Consider the following 23,817-nt stretch of genomic DNA (forward strand, 5'->3'; position numbering starts at 1 on the left):
AGGTGTGGTTAAAGACTGGAGTGCCATTTTCATGTGGTTGGGCTGTGCCTGGCTGGTAGTTTCAAGGAGTTATGCTGAGCCAGACTGATTGAGGGAGGGTTTTATTGATTTTGCTTTTATTTTTTTAATGGGAGAGACTTGAGCTTTATAGGCTAAGGATAAAGACACAGCGAGTCAGTGGTTACATTCAGGAAAGACAGGGCATAATTGATGGAGGACACTGACCGTAAAAGGTTTTATTTAGTTTATAGCATTTGTTCAGAAAGGGAAATTTTATTAAAGATTCTTTTAAATTTCCAAGTTAAGATGCAGTTATCCCACAATTCCCTAGGTAAATACTAATTAAGTATTACAAAGTGGCAAGACTTTCTCAGGTTCATTTAAGTTGTCTTTTAACTTACTCCAAAACAAATACAACCAGCAAAGTCCCATCGGAGTACTAGTGTGGCGAAGGGAATCTTAAGTTTGGGAAACAGCTAAGTCATCTGAGATTTCTATCAAAAGCTGTTGTTGGTAAATTAACAAGCCTGTCTGTAACAAATTGAGAAGGGATTCCCAATGAAGAGGGTACCTAATGTTGAGGAAATATGAACAGGATATTAAATAAATCATGGAGACGCTGGGAACAAACAAGGTTAAAGGGCACAGCAAGAGCTATTTACCTGCTGTTGTAAAGTGTATTCACATATTATTTACACAACACTTCCAAGAGAAAATAACACTAACCTTTAAGAAGCACATCTGTATGTTTCATTCTTCTTATCCCCTTCTTCTAACGTAACATGTTTTCTGCATTAAGTACCTTCCCTAGGTAACATCACCATATTCCTGAAGCCACTAGATGGCCACAGTATATCCACAGGAAATCAAATCAAAGCAGCAGCAGTGATGATTTAGCGTGGTAAAGCCTCAACTTCCTCACCTACAAAATAGGGATAATAACAGTGCTTAAGTTCATAGGAGGTAATGAGGGGTAGTTGGGAAAGTACATAAATGCCTACAAAATGGTAGCCTGCATGTTTTTATCATGCATGTGAATTTCACACGTTGACCATGTTTTCTCTTCATAGAAAGTTAAGGAATAATGTATAGTCAGATAAGAGAGAAGATATAAATTTGTGTGTTTCTTTTTTTTTTTTTTTTTTTTTTTTTTTTTTTTTTTTTAAACGTTTATTTATTTTTGAGACAGAGAGAGACAGAGCATGAACAGGGGAGGGGCAGAGAGAGAGAGGGAGACACAGAATCTGAAACAGGCTCCAGGCTCTGAGCAGTCAGCACAGAGCCCGACGCGGGGCTTGAACTCACAGACCGTGAGATCATGACCTGAGCCGAAGTCGGACGCTTAACCGACCAAGCCACCCAGGCGCCCCAAATTTGTGTGTTTCTAACAAGGACAAAGAGCACTGCCGCAGCAAAAAAAGAATTTGGGGGAGGGCGGTGCTGGGTGGCTCAGTCAGTTAAGCATCCGACTCTTGGTTTCAGCTTAGGTCATGATCTCATGGTGCATGAGTTCAAGACGGGACCTGAAATTTTTGGGCTCCCTCTCTCTGCCCCTCCCCCACTCATGCTCACACATGCACTCTCTCTTCCCTCTCTCAAATAGACATTGAAAAAAAGCATATGGCAATCAAGTTTCAGGGTCTGTAAATAAAGTTAAAAAAAATAATTTGGGAATGATATTGTAAAAAGGGCAGATGTACAATGAAGAAGACAAGACAGACTTGATAGACGTGCCAGGCAGAGGCTTTGCGGGGAAGGAGGGTTTGGATGAGAAGAAAACTAATTCGCAAGATTTCAAAGACAAACAGTGTTTAGTGCAGAAACAGAGTTGTTTCTGATTTTATTTATAGGTCTAAAACTGGAAATATGGTAACTGAAAAGAGCTATTACTGCTGTGGTTGTCATTAATAAACAGTACGACATGGTGATACCATGATTGTCTGGAAATGTATTTTTAAATGAGATTTTAATGTCTAGTTAAATTTGGAACTGATAAGGCATTTTGTGTGTATAGGGCTAGGGCAAGGAATTTATAAAGATATCTGGAAAGATGTATCTGAGATAAGTGAACATAAGGTAAGGCAATAAAATTAGTGTGTCTAGTAATTTCACTGCAAATTTATCTTTTTTTTTAAATTTTTTTTTTAACGTTTATTTATTTTTGACACAGAAAGAGACAGAGCATGAACGGGGGAGGGTCAGAGAGAGAGGGAGACACAGAATCTGAAACAGGCTCCAGGCTCTGAGCTGTCAGCACAGAGCCCGACACGGGGCTCCAACTCACGGACCGCAAGATCATGACCTGAGCCGAAGTTGGCCGCTTAACCGACTAAGCCACCCAGGCGCCTCCACTGCAAATTTATCTTAAAAAGGCATGAATCAAGAGTGATTATACACAGAGAGACAGACAGACAGATATATATCTATTTAACCTGGTATCATTTTGGAATGCAGTTGGACAAAAATCTAGAAAACAGAGAAGCAACTCTTTACTGGAATATGAAAGAACCACTGAAAAAAAATTTTTTTTGGTAGGCTCTATGCCCGACATGGATCTTGAACTCACAACTCCTAGATCAAGAGTTCAGTTTCACCAACTGAATCTGCCAAGTACCCCTGAAAAAGCCACATTTTAAAAATCCTTTGCCTGCTATTTAGTTCTAATTTTATAAAGGAAAAGTTAGTCATAGTAAATAGCATTATATTTCTATCTTCCTTCCTTTGGTATATATAGCACAACAGCTGGTGTAAATATATGATGAATACTTTTAATGATACTGTAGAAGGGAAGAGTGTGAGCCTTTTGGAATTCTGACTGCCAATTCCTGGCTGTGTGACCCAGAGCGAATGATCTCTCTATACCTTAATGTCTTCATTCGTAAAATGGTATCATTATAATGCCTACCTTGTAGGGTTATTGTGAGAATTAGTTAATTCATGCTCCAAGTGCCTGCATACAGTAAGCACAAAATAAATGCCAATTACGTATTAACAATTGCCTTAGCCTTCAAGGGTTAGCATTCAAGGAATCCTAGCAAGTGGCTTTATCCAGGAAAGACTGCAATGTAAACATATATTAGCATATCTCACAAGGACTTGGCTATCATGCAGATCATTTGGGTTGTACGGGGACAATTTCTATCACCTATCCTACCCAACCTTGCAGAACATCTTTAATGGTAAGGCATACTACCATCAGTCCTGGTGTTCACAGTTCTGTCTGTGGCCCACACTAAGAACTCCCTTCCAGCTTTACCCTACCATGTCATGGGCAAACATAATGCTGACCAAAGCGGTCTTTCTGGCTCTTGCAGAAGAGCTTCAGTCTTCTTTATCCCGCACTTTACTACCCTCATTAGGATCGAAGATTGTTGAACTCTGGTGGGAAGGGGCCTACCTGCCAGGGTCCCTAGTGGCCCATACTCCAAGCAGTCCATGAAAGCATGGGTTGGGTGGCTTTTCTCTAGGAGGCCCTGTCAAGAGGTGTGCAGTTCACATAGTCAGGCTCATTGTTAAGTCACTGCTTGGGTATTAACTCTTACTGCCTTACCACTGTACCCCCAACAAGTTGCACATACTAGGTACTAGTAGAACTGAACTGAAATGAATTGACAGCCTGCCCTCATCCCTATTTACTTCAATGCCCAGAAGCCTTCCAGATTAACCATTATCATCCTGATTCTTACCTCCACGGTTATTTGTAAATTCCCCCAATCTGAACCAACTCGCATTCCTCACCACCCTTCAAACCCTTTCACCAAATTCTTTGAAACCTCCTAATCTATAACCTGCAAACCCCTCCTACACCTTCAACTTCTTTCTGAATGACTTCTCCACTTCCCGGCAGAAGATGAAGACTTGCTCTCCCACATTTCTTCAATACGTCTCTCAAATAGAGGCCATTTGTTTCTCACACCTCCACAGAAGGCGGGGAAACTCAATTCACATCGCTGCCTCCAAGTCACTGGTCTCTTTCCTTCAAAAGCTCTAGCTCCTCTGAAGTTCTTCTCATGCAGTTGTACTTCCCCAACAGGACAGAGATGGTACATTTGTATTAAGCTGAAGATGATTTAACAAAGGGACTATTTACAGAGGTGTGAATGAGGTAAAGAAAGCACGAGGAATAGTGCAGGGATTCAGGGCTGGTAACAGTGGAACTCTTACCACCCCTTGGCCTGAAGGAACAAGGAAAGGAAGATCTGGGGCCCAGAAGGAGAGAGGTGTGTAGAAGTCATGTTGAAGAGCAGAAAATCTCCCATTCAGGGACACGGCCTCCCTGCATCAGATCTGCTGAGGCTCTCATTGGCCAAACCCAACTAGAACCAGAGAGCAAGGAAAACTGTTGATTGAATCCATAGGTTTCAGCTCCCATGGCTCTGAGTGGGGTGGAGAAGCGTGAATCTTGAGGGACAAATGGAAGATAATCCAGCTTATACCCAAAGTTCTTTTTGGTTGCTCTCATCTTCCAAACTCTTACTTTTTGATGACTTGAGCTCATTATCGTCCTCTCCACCCCTTAGTGACTTCAGCATCCATGTGTGTGGCCCCCCCATATCTTTTTCATCCATTTTTATAGTCATACCCTAAAAACTACTACCAATAATAACACAACAGTGACTTCAAGCATCCCACTCTCTGACCACCACCACTTGTCTCTACAGTTCACTGGCTCTAGTTCTTTCATTGCAATTTTCAACCTTCTTTTGGCCTCCAACCCCCTGACCTTACAGTCTGCCACTATTACTCCACTCTCGTCCCTTTATTCTCCTGTCTTCACTTCCCACTACTTGCAGAGAAAGTTCCATGGACCTCACCCCCTTGAGAAGAACCTTATCTCACTAAAATATTCACCTGCCAAAAATCTAACTTTGGTTAAAGCCAACAATCTGCCTTTTCCAGTAGGGGGAAAAAGACATAAAATTAGGCTGACTGGTTTCTCTTTAAATTTGTTATCACAAGCTTCAAATGGACATTCCAATCTGCCCAGAAATCCTACGCTGATCCTAATGAATATGCCAATTACTTTTCAAGACAATTATTTCATATCTTCTTTCTCCTCAAGCCTCTCATACTCTGTACCCATCTCAACACCCTCATCTATTCACCACCAATTCTATAAACCTCTCAGTACCTGCATTATGTCCCTGAAGGATATGACAAGGGTCCCTCCTTCTATCAAAGCCCAACCACCTGCACTTGTGCTGTACATTCCAACGCTTTTCATCTTTTGAAGAATTTTGTTCCTATTCTCATTCCCTTTCTCTCCTGCATCAACTTTCCTCCACTGGATCATTTTTTTTTAATCTTTATTTATTTTTGAGAGAGACAGAGATAGAGTGCAAGTGGGGGAGGAACAGAGAGAGAGGGAGACACAGAATCAGCAGCAGGCTCCAGGCTGTCAGTAAGAGCCCAACTCAGGGCTTGAACTCACGAACTGTGAGATCATGACCTGAGCCGAAGTTGGATGCTTAACCTGCTGAGCCACCCAGGTGCCCCTCCACTGGATCATTTTAAAAAGCAAATGAGTATGTCCAGTAACTCCCATCTTAAAAAATAAGTTTCCTCAATTCCAAATTCTCTTTCATTTCCCATCCAATTTATCCATTACCTTTCAAAGAAAAACTTGAAGTAATTGTCTACAGACATTGATTTTCTTCATCTTCCATTGACTCTTCTGCCCATTTCCAACTGCTTTCTATAACCACCATTTCATGGAAATGCTACTCCTGTTTAGATCCTCAGTGACTAGCTTGTTTTCAAGTCATTGTGTCCTACCTATGAACAGCATGTGACATAGCTGACTGCATTCCCATTCTTTTTTTTATAAAATTTTTAAAAATTTATTTATTTTTGAGAAACAGGGAGAGACAGAAAACAAGTGGGGGAGGAACAGAGAGAGAAGGAGACACAGAATCCAAAGCAGGCTCCAGGCTCCAAGCTGTCAGCACAGAGCCCAAAGTGGGGCTCAAACTCACAAACTGTGAGATCATGACCTGAGTGAAAGTCAGACGCTTAACCAACTGAGCCACCCAGCTGCCCCTGCATTCCCATTCTTGAATCATTTTCCTCTCTTGGTTTTTGTGGACACCACCCTTTCCTGATTTTCTCTATCTCCCTGGATTTCCCTTCTCTATCTTCCTTGCTGGCTAAATCTCCTTTATTAGACCTCAAAATGTTGATGACCCCATACTCTTCTCAATCCTGAGCTGTCCAATATAGTAGCACCTAGCCACATGTGTCTATTTAAAATTAAAATAATTTAAATGAAATAAAATTAAAATCCAGTTCCTCAATTGTACTAACCACATTTCAAGTGCTCAGTAGGTGCATGTAGATAGTGGACAACATGGACGTAAAACCTTTCCATGAAAGCAGAAAGTTCTATTGCACAGGTCTGACCTATACTCCCTCCCTAGGTGATCTCACTCATTCCCATGGCTTTCAGCACCATGTTTATGCTGAGTTCTAAATTTATACCTCTAGCTCTGACCCAAGCTTCAGATTTGTACATGAAACTACCTATTTGACATAACCACTTGGATGCCTAACAGGTTATTCAAAGTAACATCCAAACCAGAACACTTCATTTTCATCCTCTCCTCCCCTTTCTCTACCCACAAAAGCTTGTTTCTCTTCCTGTCTATCTATTCTTAGCAAATGACACCATCCAACCAGTTTTGAGGTGAAAACTCTAGAAGCCATCTTGATCCCCAATATCTAATCCATCAACAAGTCTTAATGACTCTATCCATAAAATATATCTTAAATCTATCCTCTTCTATTTCTGCTGTCATCTTTCTAATCTAAGTTTCTTGTCTGGGCTATTGTCCTGTCCTATTCATATGAGATCCTCTGTAACTAAATCTGGCACATAGCAGGTTCTGAGTATTCAGTATAATCCTACTGAATAGTGCAAAATAATCCTAACTTTTAAAATATTCATGAATTATAGATATTTGCCAAAGAAACTTAAGAAAATAGAGTTAAGAAGATAATAAAAATCACTTCCCACAGACTTTACTTAAAATTAGTTACGGCTCAAAATTATTATTCATTTCGTCAATTATTAATACATTTTTCGTGCTTTCACAGCATACAATTTACTTTCATCTATCTGTAATTTGCATTGTCAGTGCAACTTACCTGCCCAAGAGAAATTTTAGTTACTGCCTCTTGCCACTAAGCCTTGCCTTTCCTGATTAATCCAGGACAGCTCCTTGACCTTGTGATTATCTATACATTTTGTGCCTGTCACAGCCCAATAGACATTGATTTTGCTCAGGAGTTCCCAACTTTGTTCCTGTCCCTGCCTGCCACCTAGCTCCTCTCTGCATTCCTCAGCTTTCTTGTCAGGAACACTGAACAGTTTGACCCTAGCCTTAATTCAGAATAACTCAACCAATAACTCTAAACAATGTCTGCTACTCTACCTCCATTCGCTCCATTTATTGGCAGCCCCTAAATGCTTGATCATCTCCATTCATTCCAGCTGCATGCCAATGTGGTCAAGCTGATATTTCCTACAGATACAGGTAACTACACAAGTGAGGAGATGGGGTAAAGGAGAATGCATGGATGTCTTCTGAGACCTGCAGTCTAGTAATTATGAATATGCTTAACATCTACGTTGCCTGTGTCGGGTTACAAAGCTGTCTGGGACACAACAGTCTCACAGCAATCCAAACACTATTATTTGCCTAACCAACAATCATCTCTCCTCTACCCTCTTCCAACTTCTTCTCTCCAAGAGAATGACCATTTTGTTCAGTACCCACCCTCCATCAAATAGCCAGATACAACAGGTAACTGTACGCCATCCTCCACCCGACCCCAGCCAGCTCTGAGGTGTCATTCCTTTTATGAATAATCAAGTGATATAAACACGGCCAGACAGAGTGAAAGAAAGTCTGCTGTGAGGGGTTCCAGAAAAGGTTTCCTCGCCCTTAAAAAAGAGACCCAATGACAAGATAACCTCTTTTTTTTTTTTGGCTCCAGAGATTTCCCCATCTGGATGTAATTTCTAAGACCTTAACATCTTCTTTTAAGTATGAGGGGAGAGTCTTAGGTTGAAACGCTTGTTGGGAATAGTAGAGTGGGCAGATGAAAGAAAACTATATCCTTTGTAATATACTTAAGTTGTTTTTTATACCGTGCCAGAGGTCCTACCTCTGGACTTTGAACTATGTATTTATAAGCCCAAGGGATTCTGAATTCATCAAAATTTGATGCACTGAATTCTAAGCCCACAATTATTACTAGCTGAGAAATCTTAGGCAAACTATTTAACTTTTTTTTAATGTTTATTTATTAATTTACTTTGAGAGAGAGAAAGCACGAGTTGGGGAGGGGAAGAGAGAGAGGGAGAGAGAGAATCCCAAGAGCACAGAGCCTGACGCAGGTCTCAATGTCAGGAATCATGAGATCATGACCTGAGCCGAAATCAAAAGCAAGACACTTGGCCGACTGAGCCACCCACGTGCCCCAAACTATTTAATTGTTATAGAATGCGCGTCTTTATCTGTAAAGAGGGAAATAATAATCACTTTTTGGTCTTATTGTAAGGATGTAGGGTTAAGACGATTTGATGGAAGACTGAATATTCCGTGCTGTGAGGTCCATTAGCCAGAAAATGATGCTTTCACATCCCTAAATGTTTTCCACACTTGCCTAAGGGAAATTGACACACTGGTTAAATAACCTGATCCCAGGCCTCTCTTAAAAGACTGCATTTTAGAAGACACATTCTAGGGGCACCTGAGCGGCTCAGTTGGTTGAGTGTCTGACTTCAGCTCAGATCATGATCTCATGGTTGACGAGTTCAAGCCCCACATGAGGCTCTGTGCTGAGAGTTCAGAGCCTGGAGCCTGCTTCAGATTCTGTGTCTCCCTCTCTCTCTGCCCCTTCTCTGCTCATGCTCCATCTCCCTCTGTCTCAAAAATAACTAAATATTAAAAGACACATTTTAGGGGTGCCTGAGTGGCTCAGTTGGTTATGCATCCGACTCTTGATTTTGGCTCACGTTATGATCTCATGGTTCCTATGATCGAGTGCCGACAGCACGGAGGCTGCTAAGGATTCTCTCTCTCTGCCCTTCCCCCATTTGCTCATTTGCTCTCGCTCTCAAAATAAGTAAATAAACATTTTTTAAAAATTTTTAAAAAGGGAAGACACATGCTAGGCTCTAGGCAAATGTGATAATCGAGCAAGTCTGAGCTTAGCAAAGGAATACACAATGTAACACTCCTATGAAGCAGGAGTTAGGATTTCTGGTTTCTAAACCTAGATTTGCCACTATTTCACTTGAGCAGTCTGTTTCATCTTTCAGGACCTGTTTATCTGTACACTTGTCCTATCTAACCTATAGGTCTGTACTGGACTGAAGGCAAATTACACTTGGGGTGAAGGGACTTCTGTAATCTCCATATTTTTATATTGCTGCCATGTGGATTAAATAGACAACAAAAATGAGCAAAATTGGAGCTGGGGGAGGTTTTGGCTTTGTAGTAACTGAATACTAATTGTAGGACGCTGCCTTCTCTATCCTGCTACCTTGAGCCACTGAGCTTCCACTCCTCTCAGGACCATGGCATAACTGGAGGTGATCACCCTCTGCCACTCTGATCACACTGAGATCTGAGAAAATGCCTAGAAAAAGTTAAATACACGAGTGTTCGGAAAGAGATTCAGATGAGGGCCCTCAATTCAACTTTTTGTACCAAGGTACCTTTTATAGGCAAGCACAGTAATGTCTGCATGTGCAACAGAAACATTTTCCTTGGCAGAGAGAGAGAGAGAGAGAGAGAGAGAGAGAGCAAGGAAGACAAAAAAAAAAAAAAAAAAAAAAAAAAAAAAGAGGAAGAAGGAAAGGGGAGAGGAGAGAAAAGAGAAGAAAAAAAGGCTGTATGTGCTATTGGCCTCAGGTGGAATTCACAGTTAGTGGCGCTGGAACACCTCCTAACTTGGGAGCTCTGGGGCCTTTAGGGCGCACAGGCGGCCTGACTTCGTCACGGGGGGAAATCACACTTTTGCGCTTTACTTGCCGAATTTCACTTTGTGCTTGGACGGCAGCAGCGCAGAATCCGGGAGGCAAGCCATCAAAGTCCTCGGGGCTGGGGCTTCCGCGTCTCGCCCCGAACTCCTCCCAGCGTAGACAAGCCCCGCCCATCAAGAGGGTCGCCACGCCCCGGTTGAGTCTCCACAGCGCCCGTACTTGTTGAACTTTGACCTCGTCTCAGAGGCCGCACGGGTGGGGGCTGTACGCATGTGTCGTAGCTACGCATGGTTAGCGTCCTTATTCTAGCCGCTGCGGGAGCTGCGGTGGCCGTGCTTCTTCTGGCCCTGCGGCTGTGGGTAGTGCTCCATTCTCGGGTCCTTGTGCCCCGTCAGTCTCTCAGTCTCTTGGTGGTGGCTGGGTCCGGTAAGTAGTGGGGCGTGGGTCGGTGACTACAAACCCCAGAGTGCACCGCGACGCTCTTCTCTGGTCTCCTTAGCACTTTTGGAGCATTGCATGCTGCAGTTTGTAGTTTCCCTGCGTTACCGGAACCGGTCAGCCCAGCCAGGGCGAAATGCTGGTTTGCTGACGCGGCCCAGGCATCTTTTAATGACAAATGAGTAACTTACGCTTGTCTATAATTGAGCTTCCCTGTAGCGTATATTTTTCTAACAAATTATTATATTACTATATTATGTATATTGAACGGAGGGGACGCAGCAGCTTTATGATGCCAGCTTGCAATTTTCCTGAGCAGTAAAAGCTGTTTTGCGTTGTTAATCTAGGCATGTTGTGTTTAGTTTAGAAATCACGAACACTGCATGATAAATGAAGCAAAGTGAATTGCCACATTTATAAATACACAAAATCCATGAGGATAGAAACAACTATCTCCTGACCATAGAACAATACACGTTTCAGAATATTGTGTCACGGTATGAACAACAAGCTGTCCTATCGGGTAATACAGTCAAAACAGAGATTACCAGCTCTGTAGGCGCTTACAATTTGATGGTCTAGTTCTGACAGAGACACATATATTGTGTATATTTAGAAATGCTAGGAGATTGCATCCAGATACAATAATAATTTTAGTATGAGCAAATGTTGTAAACTTATGTTCAAGTATAATTCATTACTTTATTCACTTAATCATGTGGAGATTTAGGAGAGACCAGGCATTATGCTAAACTCTGGAAATAACAGAACTAATACTACTACTTACAGTGGAGTAGTGACTGTGTCCCAAGCAGTGTGAAAGGTGCAAGGGTACGGCAGTGAAGGGAATGGAGATTAGATAAAACTAAAACAAAAAAACAAAAAAGGTAATTGCTGTAATCTGGGATGTACAGACTGCTATGGAAGTCTTCAGGAAGGGCACCACTTTATCTGAATGTGAGACCGGAAAATTCTGGGAAGAAGTGCTGTCTAAACTGAGACTTGAAAGATGACCAGGAAAGGGGAGCTGGGGCTTTGAGAACTGGAAGGGTGTCAAAAGAAGTTGATAGCACTTGCAAGGGCTGGCGGTGGGAGGGCACTGTTGCTTTGAGTTCAACATGGAGAGGTAAACGAGGCACAGATCCTTAAGAGCATTGTAAACCATGCTCTATAAAGCTATTGGCACTACTCCACTGCTTCCTTCCATGTAGGGGTTAGGAACACAGGTTCTAGATTGACATAATCCTGGGGTGGAGTCACATCTTTGCCACTTACTGACTTGGTGATCTTGGGCAAATTATTTAACCTCACTGAGCCTTCTGTTTCCACCTTAAAAAATATGGGATGAGAAGAGGTGAAGAGAGATTAAGTATGGAAGTATTAGAAGGGTTTAGCAAAGTGCTTGGCATATAATAAGCATTTAAAAAAAAATTTAGAGAGAGAGAGAGCAAGTGTGCATGTCAGGGCAGGGCAGAGGGAGAAAGAGAATCTCAAGCAGCCTCCATGCTCAGCGCAGGGCCCAAGTCAGAGCTCAATCTCAGGACTGTGAGATCATGACCTGAGCCCAAATCAAGAGTCAGATGCTTAACCGACTGAGCCACCTAGGCACCCCATTTAGTAAATGGTGACTGTTGTTAATCCTGGTAGCAGAGGATCTTTTAAAACACTTTTGAGTGGAGAGTGACCCAATTAAATCTAAGCTTTTACGTAGATCATTCAGCCTGCATTGTCAAGGGAATGTTTTGACAAAGATTGAAGTAGGGAGACAAGTAGGAACATTTTGAATAATTCAGATGACAAATGATGACAGCCTAACTAGGGTGATGGGTTTGGGGATGGAGAGAAGTATATGCATTTAAATAAGATTTAGGAGATAAAAAAATCACAGATCTTGGGTTTGAAAGTAGGAAGTAAGGAAAGGAAAGGTTCAGGAATGATGTCCAGGTGTCTGTCTTGAATGAATGGATGTTACAGCCATTCATTTGACAGTATTAGATTTGGTGGACTGAGAACCAGAATTAAGACTGATAATTACTCTGGCAAATGCTCCTTGTGATTCAAACCATTCAGGGTAGGGAGAGGTCAAGGCCCTCAAAGAATCATCCAAGTCAAAGAAAGACTTATATTCAGATGAACAGTTTAACACTACATGCCCAAAATGTTGGAGGAGGGGGAAGGCATTTTCAGTGTTTACCTTGACTACCAAAAAAGTAGTCTTTAGATACCATAAAACGATATTAATCAACCACTTACATTCAAAGAACATCAATCGAAATTACTACTTTTCCTTGAAACAACATATGATCTCCAAATTTTAGATTTAATATCAAATGCTCATCTACCCATTCATCGATAATAGGAGTGCCTACTGTTTTCTAAGCACTGGAGATACAGTAGTAATAAAATGAACAGAAGTCCCTGCCGTCATGTCATGGTTGAGCAAGGGTAGGGGGAGACAAAAACAAAAGAAATAAATAGATTTCATATTAAATTATATGGTGATAAATACTAGGGGGTAGGGAGGGGGATTGCGTTTTAGAATTGTAAGGGAAAGCCTCCTTGGGGGAATGACAGGATGTCCAACAGCAGGGAGGCCACAGTGGCTGGAGTAGACTTAAAACTGGGTAGAAGCAGATGAGGCCCATAAGGTAACAAATTAAGGGGTTAGATTACAAGATGACTTTTATTCCATGTGAGAAGGGAAGCCACAGGAGGGTTTTGAGCAGAGGTAAATCATTTGATCAACTCTTTCTAATAGGGTCACAGTGGATGCTGTGTTGAGAATAGATGGACGTAGACACTTGAATAGACAAATGGAGCTGGGGGAGCAGACCAGGAAGCTATGGTCATAATCAATGTGAGTAATATGGCTTGGAGCTGGGTAGGAGCAAAGGAGATGGAGAGAAGAGATTGGATTCTGGGTGTATTTTTTTAAATACAATTTATTGTCAAATTGGCTGACATACAACACCCAGTGCTCATCCCAACGAGTGCCCTCCTCAATGCCCGTCACTCATTTTCCCCTCTCTCCCACCCCCGTGTCCACCCTCAGTTTGTTCTCTGTATTTCAGAGTCTCTTGTGGTTTGCCTCCCTCCCTCTCTGTAACTATTTTCTCCCCTTCCCTTCCCCCATGGCCTTCTGTTAAGTTTCTTAAGATCCACATATGAGTGAAAACATATGATACCTGTCCTTCTCTGACTTATTTCACTCAGCATAATACCTTCTAGTGTCATCCACATTGCTGCAAATGGCCAGATTTCATTCTTTCTCATTGCCAGGTAGTATTCCATTATATATATAAACCACATCTTCTTTATCCATTCGTCAATTGATGGACATTTGGGCTCTTTCCATAATTTGGCTATTGTTGAAAGTGCTGCTATAAACATTGGAGTACATGTGCCCCTATGCATCAGCACTCCTGTACCCTTTGGGTAAATTCCTAGTAGTGCTATTGCTGGGTCACAGGGTAGATCTATTTTTAATTTTTTTGAGGAACCTCCACACTGTTTTCCAGAGTGGCTTCACCAGTTTGCATTCCCACCAACACTGCAAGGGGGTTCCCGTTTCTCCACATCCTTGCCAGCATCTGTAGTTTCCTGATTTGTTCATTTTAGCCATTCTGACCAGTGTGAGCTGGTATCTCAGTGTGGCTTTGATTTTTATTTCCCTGATGATGAGTGACATTGAGCATTATGTAAGGTAGAACTGAGAAGATTTTGTTCCCAAAGAATATATCTTAATAAAAGAGTAAAATGGAAGACAAGACCCATCATTGTAACGACTTCAGTTGGTGGCAAGGTTAAATCTTCAAAGAATGTATTCAGTAAGTGTTTCCTTTTAAGAAAAGAAAAGACTGTTAAAGCAGGTATAATGAAGTTTTAATTGCAGTGGAAAATGTGGAAATTATCCTTTTTATCCTTAATTGGTCCAGCTGTGAAAGCAAGTACCTACTTTGCAAACCACCACACTTTCTCAAGGCTAAAAACAAAAATACAAAAATGAGCATAAATCAGATGTGTAAATTACATGCCCCAGACACAAAGATGGGTGACAAGTTACAAAGCTAAAGTATGATTCTAATTCCTGAAACTCACACATAATCTATGCCAATTTTATTTCTACATCTAGTCCCTTCTGCAATGTAGAGAGTAATCCTTCCCTTTCTACTATAATAAAATATGTGTATGGGGAGAAACCACATGCTTAATTTGTTCTATATGTTCACTGTTTCACTATCGAAAGCACTTTCTTGCAACAGTAGCAGTGGAGGAGAGTTTAGTAGGTGGGGGGAACAGTGTGACCAGAGACAAGGAGGAGATAACAATATGAATAGAGAGAATGTTAAGGACATCAACCTGGCTGAGGCTGAGAGATTGTGAAATGAAACTAAATGGGTATGATAGGGCTCGTTGAGAAGGAGTTTGATTGCTTTGCTTAAAAATGCTGCATAGTTAATGCGATAGATTGATGTGCTTTTGTGTTTTTTTTTCCATGAAGGAAACCTCAATGTACACAGTCGATTTTTGAATTCATGGTTTTGAAATTAAAGCATTAAAATGTTGGAGATTGTACAGTTTCAAACTTTGAACCATTGTTTGGTGAAACTGGTAAATATTTGATGGCCTGCAGTGTGCTGAGACTTCTCTTAGGAGCTGGGGTTACAGTGATGAACAAAAGTCTTCCTTAAGAATCCCCGAGCCCTGCGGGTCAGTGCTCATGCCCCCCTGACATTACTTCGCAGCCCAGAAACCTTCAGTGACAGTTTTTCCATTTTTCAACCTACTTTCCTGATCTGCTTTCACTCTCGTCCTTCTTCCCAGTATTTCCCCCATTCCTTGAGCCCACATCTCAGATTTTGCCATCTCATGTCCTAATAATCCCACCCAGTGGCCTCCCTACTGCTCTGTGTCCATTAGCTTCGGCTTCAGCTTTATCAGGGATCTCCCCTACTCTTACAAGGTTGTTTTCATAACCATTTGCTTGCCTCCCCTCTGCCCTCATTTAAATTTTTTATGCTGTCTTGCATCACTCTTTACATGTCTGTGTGCATTCTTTCCCCTCGTACCAGGCTTCTTGGTAACAGGAATTGTGTCTTCTACTTCTTTGTGCCTCCTTAGCACCTACTGCTAGTGCCAATTTTATTGTTTTACTTTTATTATCCTCTTCCCCCATATAAAAGTAGTATTTATACAAGGGCATCGATTATTGTTTCCAGATGTTGCTTTTGTCTTTTGAGGAATACATAAAGCATACCATTAGTATAGCAGAGCCAAATGGATATGTCCGTTGGGCATTTCTTTTTTCTTTTCAATGTTTATTTCAATTCCAGTTAGTTAACACAGCGTAATATCAGTTTCAGGTGTAAAGTACAATGTACATTCAACACTTCCAGTGCTCATCCAGTGCTCATCACAACAAGTACACTGCTTAATCCCCATCACCTAATTAATTCATCCCCCCACCTGCCTCCCCTCTAATAACCACATTGTGGCATTTTTAATTTTTAAAAAAATTTTTTAAATTTATTTTTGAAAGAGAGAGAGACACAGAGAGACAGAGTGCAAGCAGGGGAGGGGTAGAGAGAAGGGGAGACACAGAATCTGAAGTAGGCTCCAGGCTCTGAGCTGTCAACACAGAGCCCGATGCGGGGCTGGAACCCATGAACGGGGAGATCATGACCTGAGCCAAAGTCGGACGCTTAACTAACTGAGCCACCCAGGTGCCCCCACATTGTGGGATTTTTAATCTTAGGCCTTTCAATATTTTTTCCAGGTGGGCACACCACTGAGATCCTGAGGCTGCTTGAGCACCTGTCCAATGCTTACTCTCCCAGACATTATATCATTGCTGATACTGATGAAATGAGTGCCCATAAAATAAATTCTTTTGAACGAAATCGAGCTGATAGAGACCCCAGTACTATGGTAAGTGATCATTTCTATTTCTAAGAAAGTTAAAAGTCATATATTGAGTTTAATTATCTCTAGAAACAATCTTGTGGCACCTCAGTGCCCTGCCCTTACAGGGCAGTCAAATGTTTATTGCTGATGAAATGTATTTCCTCTACTACCGAAAGATAAGACTTCCTTTAAAGTGTATCTTCGAGTGGTAGCTTAATTTGTTACATTCTTTTTTATTCTTGTAAAGGAAGGAAATTATTTTTCAGTTAAGTCCAACTGTGAAAATTGTTTTATTTAAACTTACATAAGACATCCAGTTGATGTGCTTATTGGCTCTTCACTAAAAGTTCTTTATCAAGGTCCTGCATTTCTCGATGATTTATCTATGACAACTTCTTTGTCTTCAAATTGTCTTTGTATCTGCCTTTATAATTACTTCTGTACCTCTCGCTGCTCGCTTTAGCATTTTAGTGAGAATTTGGGGTAAAAGAACCCATGTGAAACTGTGCTTTATCATGAAGGGAACTGGAGCTAGTGCTTGTGTAGATTGTCTCCATCCATCCCTCCTCTGGTGCCTTCCCAGCCATGGGGTGGCAGCAGGTGGATCAGGAGTGGAAGCTGACCCCGCTCAGGCCCCTCAAAGTGTTTCACTGGGCATTTTGGACTTGGGGACCCAGAAAATGGAGACAGTCTTTCTTTGGGGGCAAACTCTGTGAAAGCTAAGACTTGGGAGCTGCTGGCAGTCATGTTTTCATGTGGTGGGTAAAGACAGACTACAGTTGGAGAAAAGAAGGAAATTAATGCACAGGAAGAATAAAATAAGAAACCAGATGGTGAGTCCTGCCTTTAGTAACTCCAGACGCCCAGCTGCATCTGCATGGGAAAATCAGGATCCACTAATATCACCCCTCTGTCACTCCCCCTCAATTCCCTCTCTCACCTCCCCACCCCACTCCACTCCATTCCCAGGCCTTTTAAACTCCAGTTGAGTTTTAGTCACTTGTAAACATGATCCCTAACTAAAACACTATGGAAATGTGTTCTTGGAGAGTCCATGTCAAACAACATTAGAATCTGCCTGCCGTGAATTGAGCCCTAACAAAATGTATGGTATGTTTTTTCTATGTGGGAGATGAGCCAAATGCTTCATTTCTGTTTTAGGCATCAATGCTGTATTTGTTTCTTGTGGTCTTCTGTAACAGAGTACCACATTCTGAGTGTTCAGGCTACAAGTCTGCAGTCAAGGAGTCTGCTGGGCCGTGTTCTCTCTGAAGGGGAGAGAATCTTCCTCACTTCTCATGGTTGCCAGCAGTCCTTGGTGTTCCTTGGCTTGTAGCAGCATCATTTTAATCTCTGCCTCCATTGTCATAGGGCCATTTCTGTGTCTCTGTCTTCACATTCCCTTCTCATAAAGACACCAGTCATGGGATGTATGGCCCACCCTAATTCGCTATGACCTCATCTTAACTTGATCCATCTACAAGACCTGTTTCCAAATAAGGTCACGTTGACAGATCCCAGCTGGACAGGAATTTGAGGGGGGACACTACTCATCCCTGTGTGCTAGTTATTGGCCCTCTTAATAATGTGTGAGGCAGATAACGATATCCTTATTTCACAATTGAGAAAATTGAGACCGAGAAGTATAAGTAAGGTCCTGCCTAATACGTGTCGCTTACTTAAACGTGTCTTCTCTGAAACTTTTTCTTCATAGGCCTCTTTTGTGTACTCTTTTCCAACCCAAAAAACTAAGTTAGAAAAGAATGCTTCAGGGTTTATTCGCGGCATCAGAGACTTAAAAATGTCATTGAATCATAGTGTATGTTAGAATTGGTAGAGAATTTGGAGAATATGATGGTGATTTTTTGCACAAGAGGAATATAGTATTATGTTACAGCAGTGATAAAGTTTACTTAAAAATATAAAATTTAAAAAATTACAAATTCTTGTTTTCAACATAAAGAACAGGTAGCTTTTTACTCAATTATTAGCGTATATATTATTTTCTTCTTTCTAAAGTTGCATCCAATCGGAGGCTCCAGTTTTAATTCAGTATATATACTGAATATTTCCCTCCAGGTCCATCAGCATATGGATTGTTTATTTGCTGAATTTCATGGTTTAATGAAACATTTGGAACGTTGTTGTAGACACTTTAGAGCCCAATAAGTTGGGTGTCATTCACTTTATTTATTTTTTAATTGAAGTCTAGTTGGCACACAGTGTTAACGTTAGTTTCAGGTGTAAACATAGTGATTTGATAACTCTACATGTTATGCTGTGCTCACCACAAGTATAGCTACCATCTGTCACCATGCAAAACTGTCACAGTACCACTGACTCTATTCCCTATACTGCGCCTTTCATCCCTGTGACTTACTCATTCCATAACTGGAAGCCTGTACTTCCCATTCTCCTTCATGCATTTTGCCCATTCCCTCGCCCTTTCACCTCTGGCAGCCACCAGTTTGTTCTCTGTTTATATGGGTCTGTTTCTGCTTTGTTTCTTTTGCTTTTTAGATTCCATTCTAAGTGAAATCGTATGGCACTTGTCTTTCTCTGTCTGACTTATTTTACTTAACATAATATCATCTAGGTCCAAACAAGATTTGATTCACCTTAATACAAAAGCCAAAGATTTTGAATTTTAAGTGCCGTTATTTTTTCTTACTATCAAAGTGGTACCACCACTGTAGGACTAAGCATTTCTGTTAGACTACTTCCTTCCATCAGTTAATTTACTGCTGGGGCAATGGAAGTCTCCTTAGAAAAGAAATACTGTCTCATTCCTAAAAGGTTTTATACTTATGAATCTGAAGCTGGGAAGAGTTTCTGCAAAAATGCAGAGGAGAGCCACTGAGGTTGATAGCATGAACATGCCTGTTGTCCTTTCTGCTGGCCACCCCATGTGCCACACTTAGAGGAGAGGGCAGGTGGAGAGACACCTTCCCACCAAGACTTGATAAGGGGAGGAATCCACTTCCTCTTCTCTTGTTTTCACTACAGATTAAGGGGGGGATGTACCTGCAACCCCCACCTCCCCCACAGACAGCTATCCATTGTGTATCTTCCATGGGGCTCACAAGACTGGGAAGAGGGAGTCTTGGTGAAGAAATCAGTAGTGATCAATACATTTGCTGACAGAGCCCTTATTAGCCAAGAATATTGAACAGTCTAGATCTGCACTGTCTAGTACAGTAGTTGTGAGTACTGGCTCAGCACCATTTACTGAATGCTCCTTTTTTCACTAATGTGCAGTGCTACCCCTGTTATATCAAGTTTCTGCGTATGTATAGATCTGTGTATGAGTTTTCTTCTTTGTTAACAGGTTTGTCTGCTGCTAATATCAAGCTCCCATAGTCTTACTCTTCAGGAGTATTTTAGGAGTTCTTTCTTTTTCACATGGGTTTTTGAGTTAGCTTTGGCAAGTTCACAAAGAAACATACTAAAAGTTTTGTATGAATTGAATTGAATCCATGCATCAGTTTGAAGAGAACTTAAATCTACGTGATGGTGTCTTCCTGTCCCAGGACATCATCCATCTCTCCATTATTTAGGTTTCCTTTAATGCTTTTCAGTAACGTTTTTAATTTTCGTCACAAGAGTTTTGCATATTTTTTGTTGTTTTTATTTCTACGTACCTTGTATTGTCTCATTATCATTGTAAGTGATATACCTTTTAATGATCTTTCCTGTGTTTCAGTATATAGAAATATAATTGATTGGAGTATAGTGATCTTGTAAGAACCACCTTGCTACACTCTAATTAATTCCAATAATTTGTACACTTTTATGTTATCAAGATATCATATTATGTTATGTACACTTTTATGTTATCAAAATAATATCATCTGCAAATAGTAACAATTGTGATTCTTTCTAATCTTTACACCTTTTCTTTCTTTTTCTCATTTTGTTGTCAGACTCTCCAGAACAATAACTAATAGAAGCAATGTACTGGTCATCCTTATATTCTTTCTGATTTTAAAAATTTTCCAAGAGTTTACTTTTAAATCATATTTAGTTGATTTTTATCAAATGTCTTTTCTTCGTCTCAGATAATCATATTGTTTTTCCCGTTTTATCTGTTTTCATGGGCAGTTACATGGTATAAACTATTGTGGTATTCTTGGAATAAACCCAGTTTGTTCATAGCGAGTTATATTTTAACACATTGCTGGATTTTGTTTACAAATATATTTGTAGGGTTTTTTCATTAATGTTCATGAATAGGATTCCCCTGTACTTGTCCTTTCTTGTGCTGTTCCTAAGTATCAAGGTTAAACTAATCTCATTATGTGAGTATACAGCTTTTTGTTCTGTGGAGAAATTTGGGTAAATATCAGTTACTCTTTTTTTTTTTTTTGAACAGAGTCAATCTTTTATATATTTGCTTATTTTAAGTGAGCAAAGATCTTTTTTTTTTAAATGTTTTTATTTATTTTTGAGACAGAGACAGAGCATGAGTGGGGAAGGGGCAGAGAGAGAGGGAGACACAGAATCTGAAGCAGGCTCCAGGCTCTGAGCTGTCAGCACAGAGCCCGACGCGGGGCTCGAACTCACAGACTGTAAGATCATGACCTGAGCTGAAGTCGGATGCTTAACCAACTGAGCCACCCAGGCGCCCCGAGTAAAGATCTTTATAGCATTGAACAAAAAAGAAATTCAGTTCTTTACTAGAATGGCACTACAAACTCATTTTTGCATCATAATAATCAAAGCGCAGTTGCTTTTTAAATTTTGTAGAACTTGTCTATAAAAATACCTAGCCCTGATGTGTTCTTTTTGTTGTAGTTATAGACTCTTCAGACTTTCTGTTTGTTCTTAAGACAATGTTGCTAAGATATTTTTCTAGGAATATGTCCATTTTTTATGAGTTTACAAATGTGTTAACATAATTATTTTCATAATATTCTCCTGCCACTTTTGTAATCTGTGCTACAGTGTTCACATGGTATATCTTTATCCATCTCTTTATTTTTACTTTTTGATATGTTGTGTTTTAGGTGTGTCTTTTATAAAAGACATATAACACTTTTTAAAAGTAAAAGACAATGATTTTTGGTTTTGAAGTAGCTTGTTTGGTACATGTACATTTATTGTGATTATTAATGTATTAAATTTATTTCTACTATTTTATTTGATTCTTTCTACTTACCGAAAGATTTTTGACTCTTTTCATCCTCCCTTCCTATCTTCTGTTTGGATTAATTAGCTTTCTTTGTATTCCCTTTTTTCCTTCCCCTAGAATGGAAATTATTCTATTCTCCCAAGACATTATTCTTAAATGTCTACATGGATACCTAACTCAAAGTCAAAAACTTAATATCTCCATCCTCCTCCTGAAAAACAAGACTTTTAGAATTAAAACAAAATTTTTTTAATGTTTATTTTTGAGAGAGAGAGAGAGAGAGAGAGAGAGAGAGACAGAGTGTGAGCGGGGGAGTTGCAGAGAGAGAGAGAGGGAGACACAGAATCCAAAGCAGGCCCCAGGCTCTGAGCTGTCAGCACAGAGCCTGACGTGGGTCTCGAACTCACAGATAGCAAGATGATGACCTGAGCCGAAATCAGACGCTTAACTGACTGAGGCGCCCCTAGAATGTTTTAAGTGTGAGCACCCCTTCCCATCTTACATACTATTGTTTAGTGTTTTGGTTCTACCTTGTTTTTATACCGCCCAAATTACTTATTACTATTATTTTATACAGTCAGTGCTTATTTAGATTTATATAGCATTTTCTTTGCTTATTCTTTCTACGCCTTCCTTTTGGATCAAATGTCTTTTTTCCAGAGTATGTCTTTTATTAGTTCTTTCATGGAAGGTCTGTTAAGTGATTTATTCTTTCCATGTTTTTTGTTTTCCTGAGAATATGTTTTGGTTTTGATCTTCCTTTGATTGCATACTGCATTTGGAATTCTAGGTTGAATTTTTTTCCTTCATAAATATATATTTAGCATTCATTCATTTATTTAACAGATTCTTATTGAACACCTACTGCGTGCTAGTGATATAGTAGTAAATAAAACATGCAAGAATCTCTGCCCTCATGGTGGCTGCATTCCAATGGGGAAACAATAAACAAGATAATCAAGTAAAATTTGTAATGTGTTAGTGATAAATGCTAAGGAGAAAAATAAAGCAAGGCAAAGAAATAGGGAATATTGGGGGGTTAAAGGGAGGTTGCAATTTTAGGTTAGAGTGGCCATGAAAGGTGGCATTTGAACAAAGACCTGAGGGAGGTGAAGTATAAAGCCATCTGGGGAAAGAGAATTCTTGGAGAAAACAATAACTGCAAAGAAGATCTTGAGGTGGGGTTATGCCTGGCATGTTCTTGAAATAACGAAGAGGTCAAATTGGCCAAAGCAAAGTAAGTGAGGAAGAGCTGAACAGATTATGAGCCCATAGACATCAAGGTGGGCATGTTGGGATCAGATTGTTTTAAGGCCATGTTGTCTGTTTTTAGTCTTAGAATTTTTTTCCCTGTGTGTGAAATGGGGAGCAATTGGGAAGCTTTAGGTAGAGGAGAGATGTGATCTTTTAATTTTATTTTTATTGTTATTATTTTTACTTTTTCTTTAATTGAAGTGTAGTTGACACACAATGTTACATTACTTTCAGGTGTACAGCATAGTTATTTGACAAGGTTGTATGTTATGCTGCATTCACCACAAGTGTAGCTGCCATCTGTTACAATAAAACGTTTTTATAGTACTATTGACTATATTCCCTGTACTGTACCTTTTATTCCTGTGACTTATTCATTCCATAACTGAAAGCCTGTATCTCCCACTGGCTTTCACCTATTTTGCCCATCCTCCCAGCTGTGTTCCCTCCCTCTGGCAACCGTCAGTTTGTTCTCTGTTTATGGGTCTGTTTCTGTTTTTGTTTATTCGTTTGTTTTTAGATTCCACATGTAAGGGAAATCATAGCCCCACACACCAGGGCTAGGTATTTTTATAGACAAGTTCTACAAAATTTAATTTTTTTTTTAACGTTTATTTATTTTTGAGACAGAGAGAGACAGAGAATGAACGGGGGAGGGTTAGAGAGAGGGAGACACAGAATCCGAAACAGGCTCCAGGCTCTGAGCTGTCAGCACAGAGCCCGACGCGGGGCTCGAACTCACGGACCGTGACATCATGACCTGAGCCGAAGTCGGCCGCTTAACCGACTGAGCCACCCAGGCGCCCCATGTTCTACAAAATTTAAAAAGCAACCGCACTTTGGGGTGCCTGGGTGGCTCAGTCGGTTGAGTGTCCGACTTCATCTCGGGTCATGATCTCACGGTCTGTGAGTTCGAGCCCCGCGTCAGGCTCTGTGCTGACAGCTCGGAGCCTGGAGCCTGCTTCGGATTCTGTGTCTCCCTCTTTCTCTGCCCCTCCGCCGCTCATGCTCTGTCTCTCTCTCTGTCAAAAATAAATAAACATTAAAATTAAAAAAAAGCAACTGTTCTTTGATTATTATGATGCAAAAGGGAGTTTGT

The 23,817-nt window shown here is 40.6% G+C and overlaps 2 protein-coding genes across 3 annotated transcripts in view; one reads left to right on the plus strand and one right to left on the minus strand.

Moving 5' to 3' along the window:
• The window catches only part of TLCD4 (TLC domain containing 4), a 98,061-nt gene extending 94,603 nt beyond the window's left edge, over positions 1–3,458 (minus strand). The window contains exons 1-2 of the mRNA XM_060623200.3: positions 3,398–3,458; positions 727–922 (exon numbers count right to left, since the gene is read on the minus strand). The gene's annotated coding sequence lies outside the window, so the exon portion shown is untranslated. The remainder of the gene's footprint in view (positions 1–726; positions 923–3,397) is intronic.
• A 6,608-nt stretch (positions 3,459–10,066) lies between these two features.
• The window catches only part of ALG14 (ALG14 UDP-N-acetylglucosaminyltransferase subunit), a 102,603-nt gene continuing 88,852 nt past the window's right edge, over positions 10,067–23,817 (plus strand). Inside the window, exons 1-2 of one of the 2 annotated variants that reach the window (XM_060625101.2) lie at positions 10,067–10,417; positions 16,206–16,357. In XM_060625101.2, coding sequence (XP_060481084.1) covers positions 10,279–10,417; positions 16,206–16,357 — 291 coding nt within the window. In that variant the 5' untranslated portion in view covers positions 10,067–10,278. The remainder of the gene's footprint in view (positions 10,418–16,205; positions 16,358–23,817) is intronic. The other variant, XM_060625100.2, reaches the window with a different exon arrangement.

The sequence above is a fragment of the Panthera onca genome, chromosome C1, assembly GCF_046562875.1.
Source record: "Panthera onca isolate mPanOnc1 chromosome C1, mPanOnc1 haplotype 2, whole genome shotgun sequence".
NCBI classification, from domain to species: domain Eukaryota; kingdom Metazoa; phylum Chordata; class Mammalia; order Carnivora; family Felidae; genus Panthera; species Panthera onca.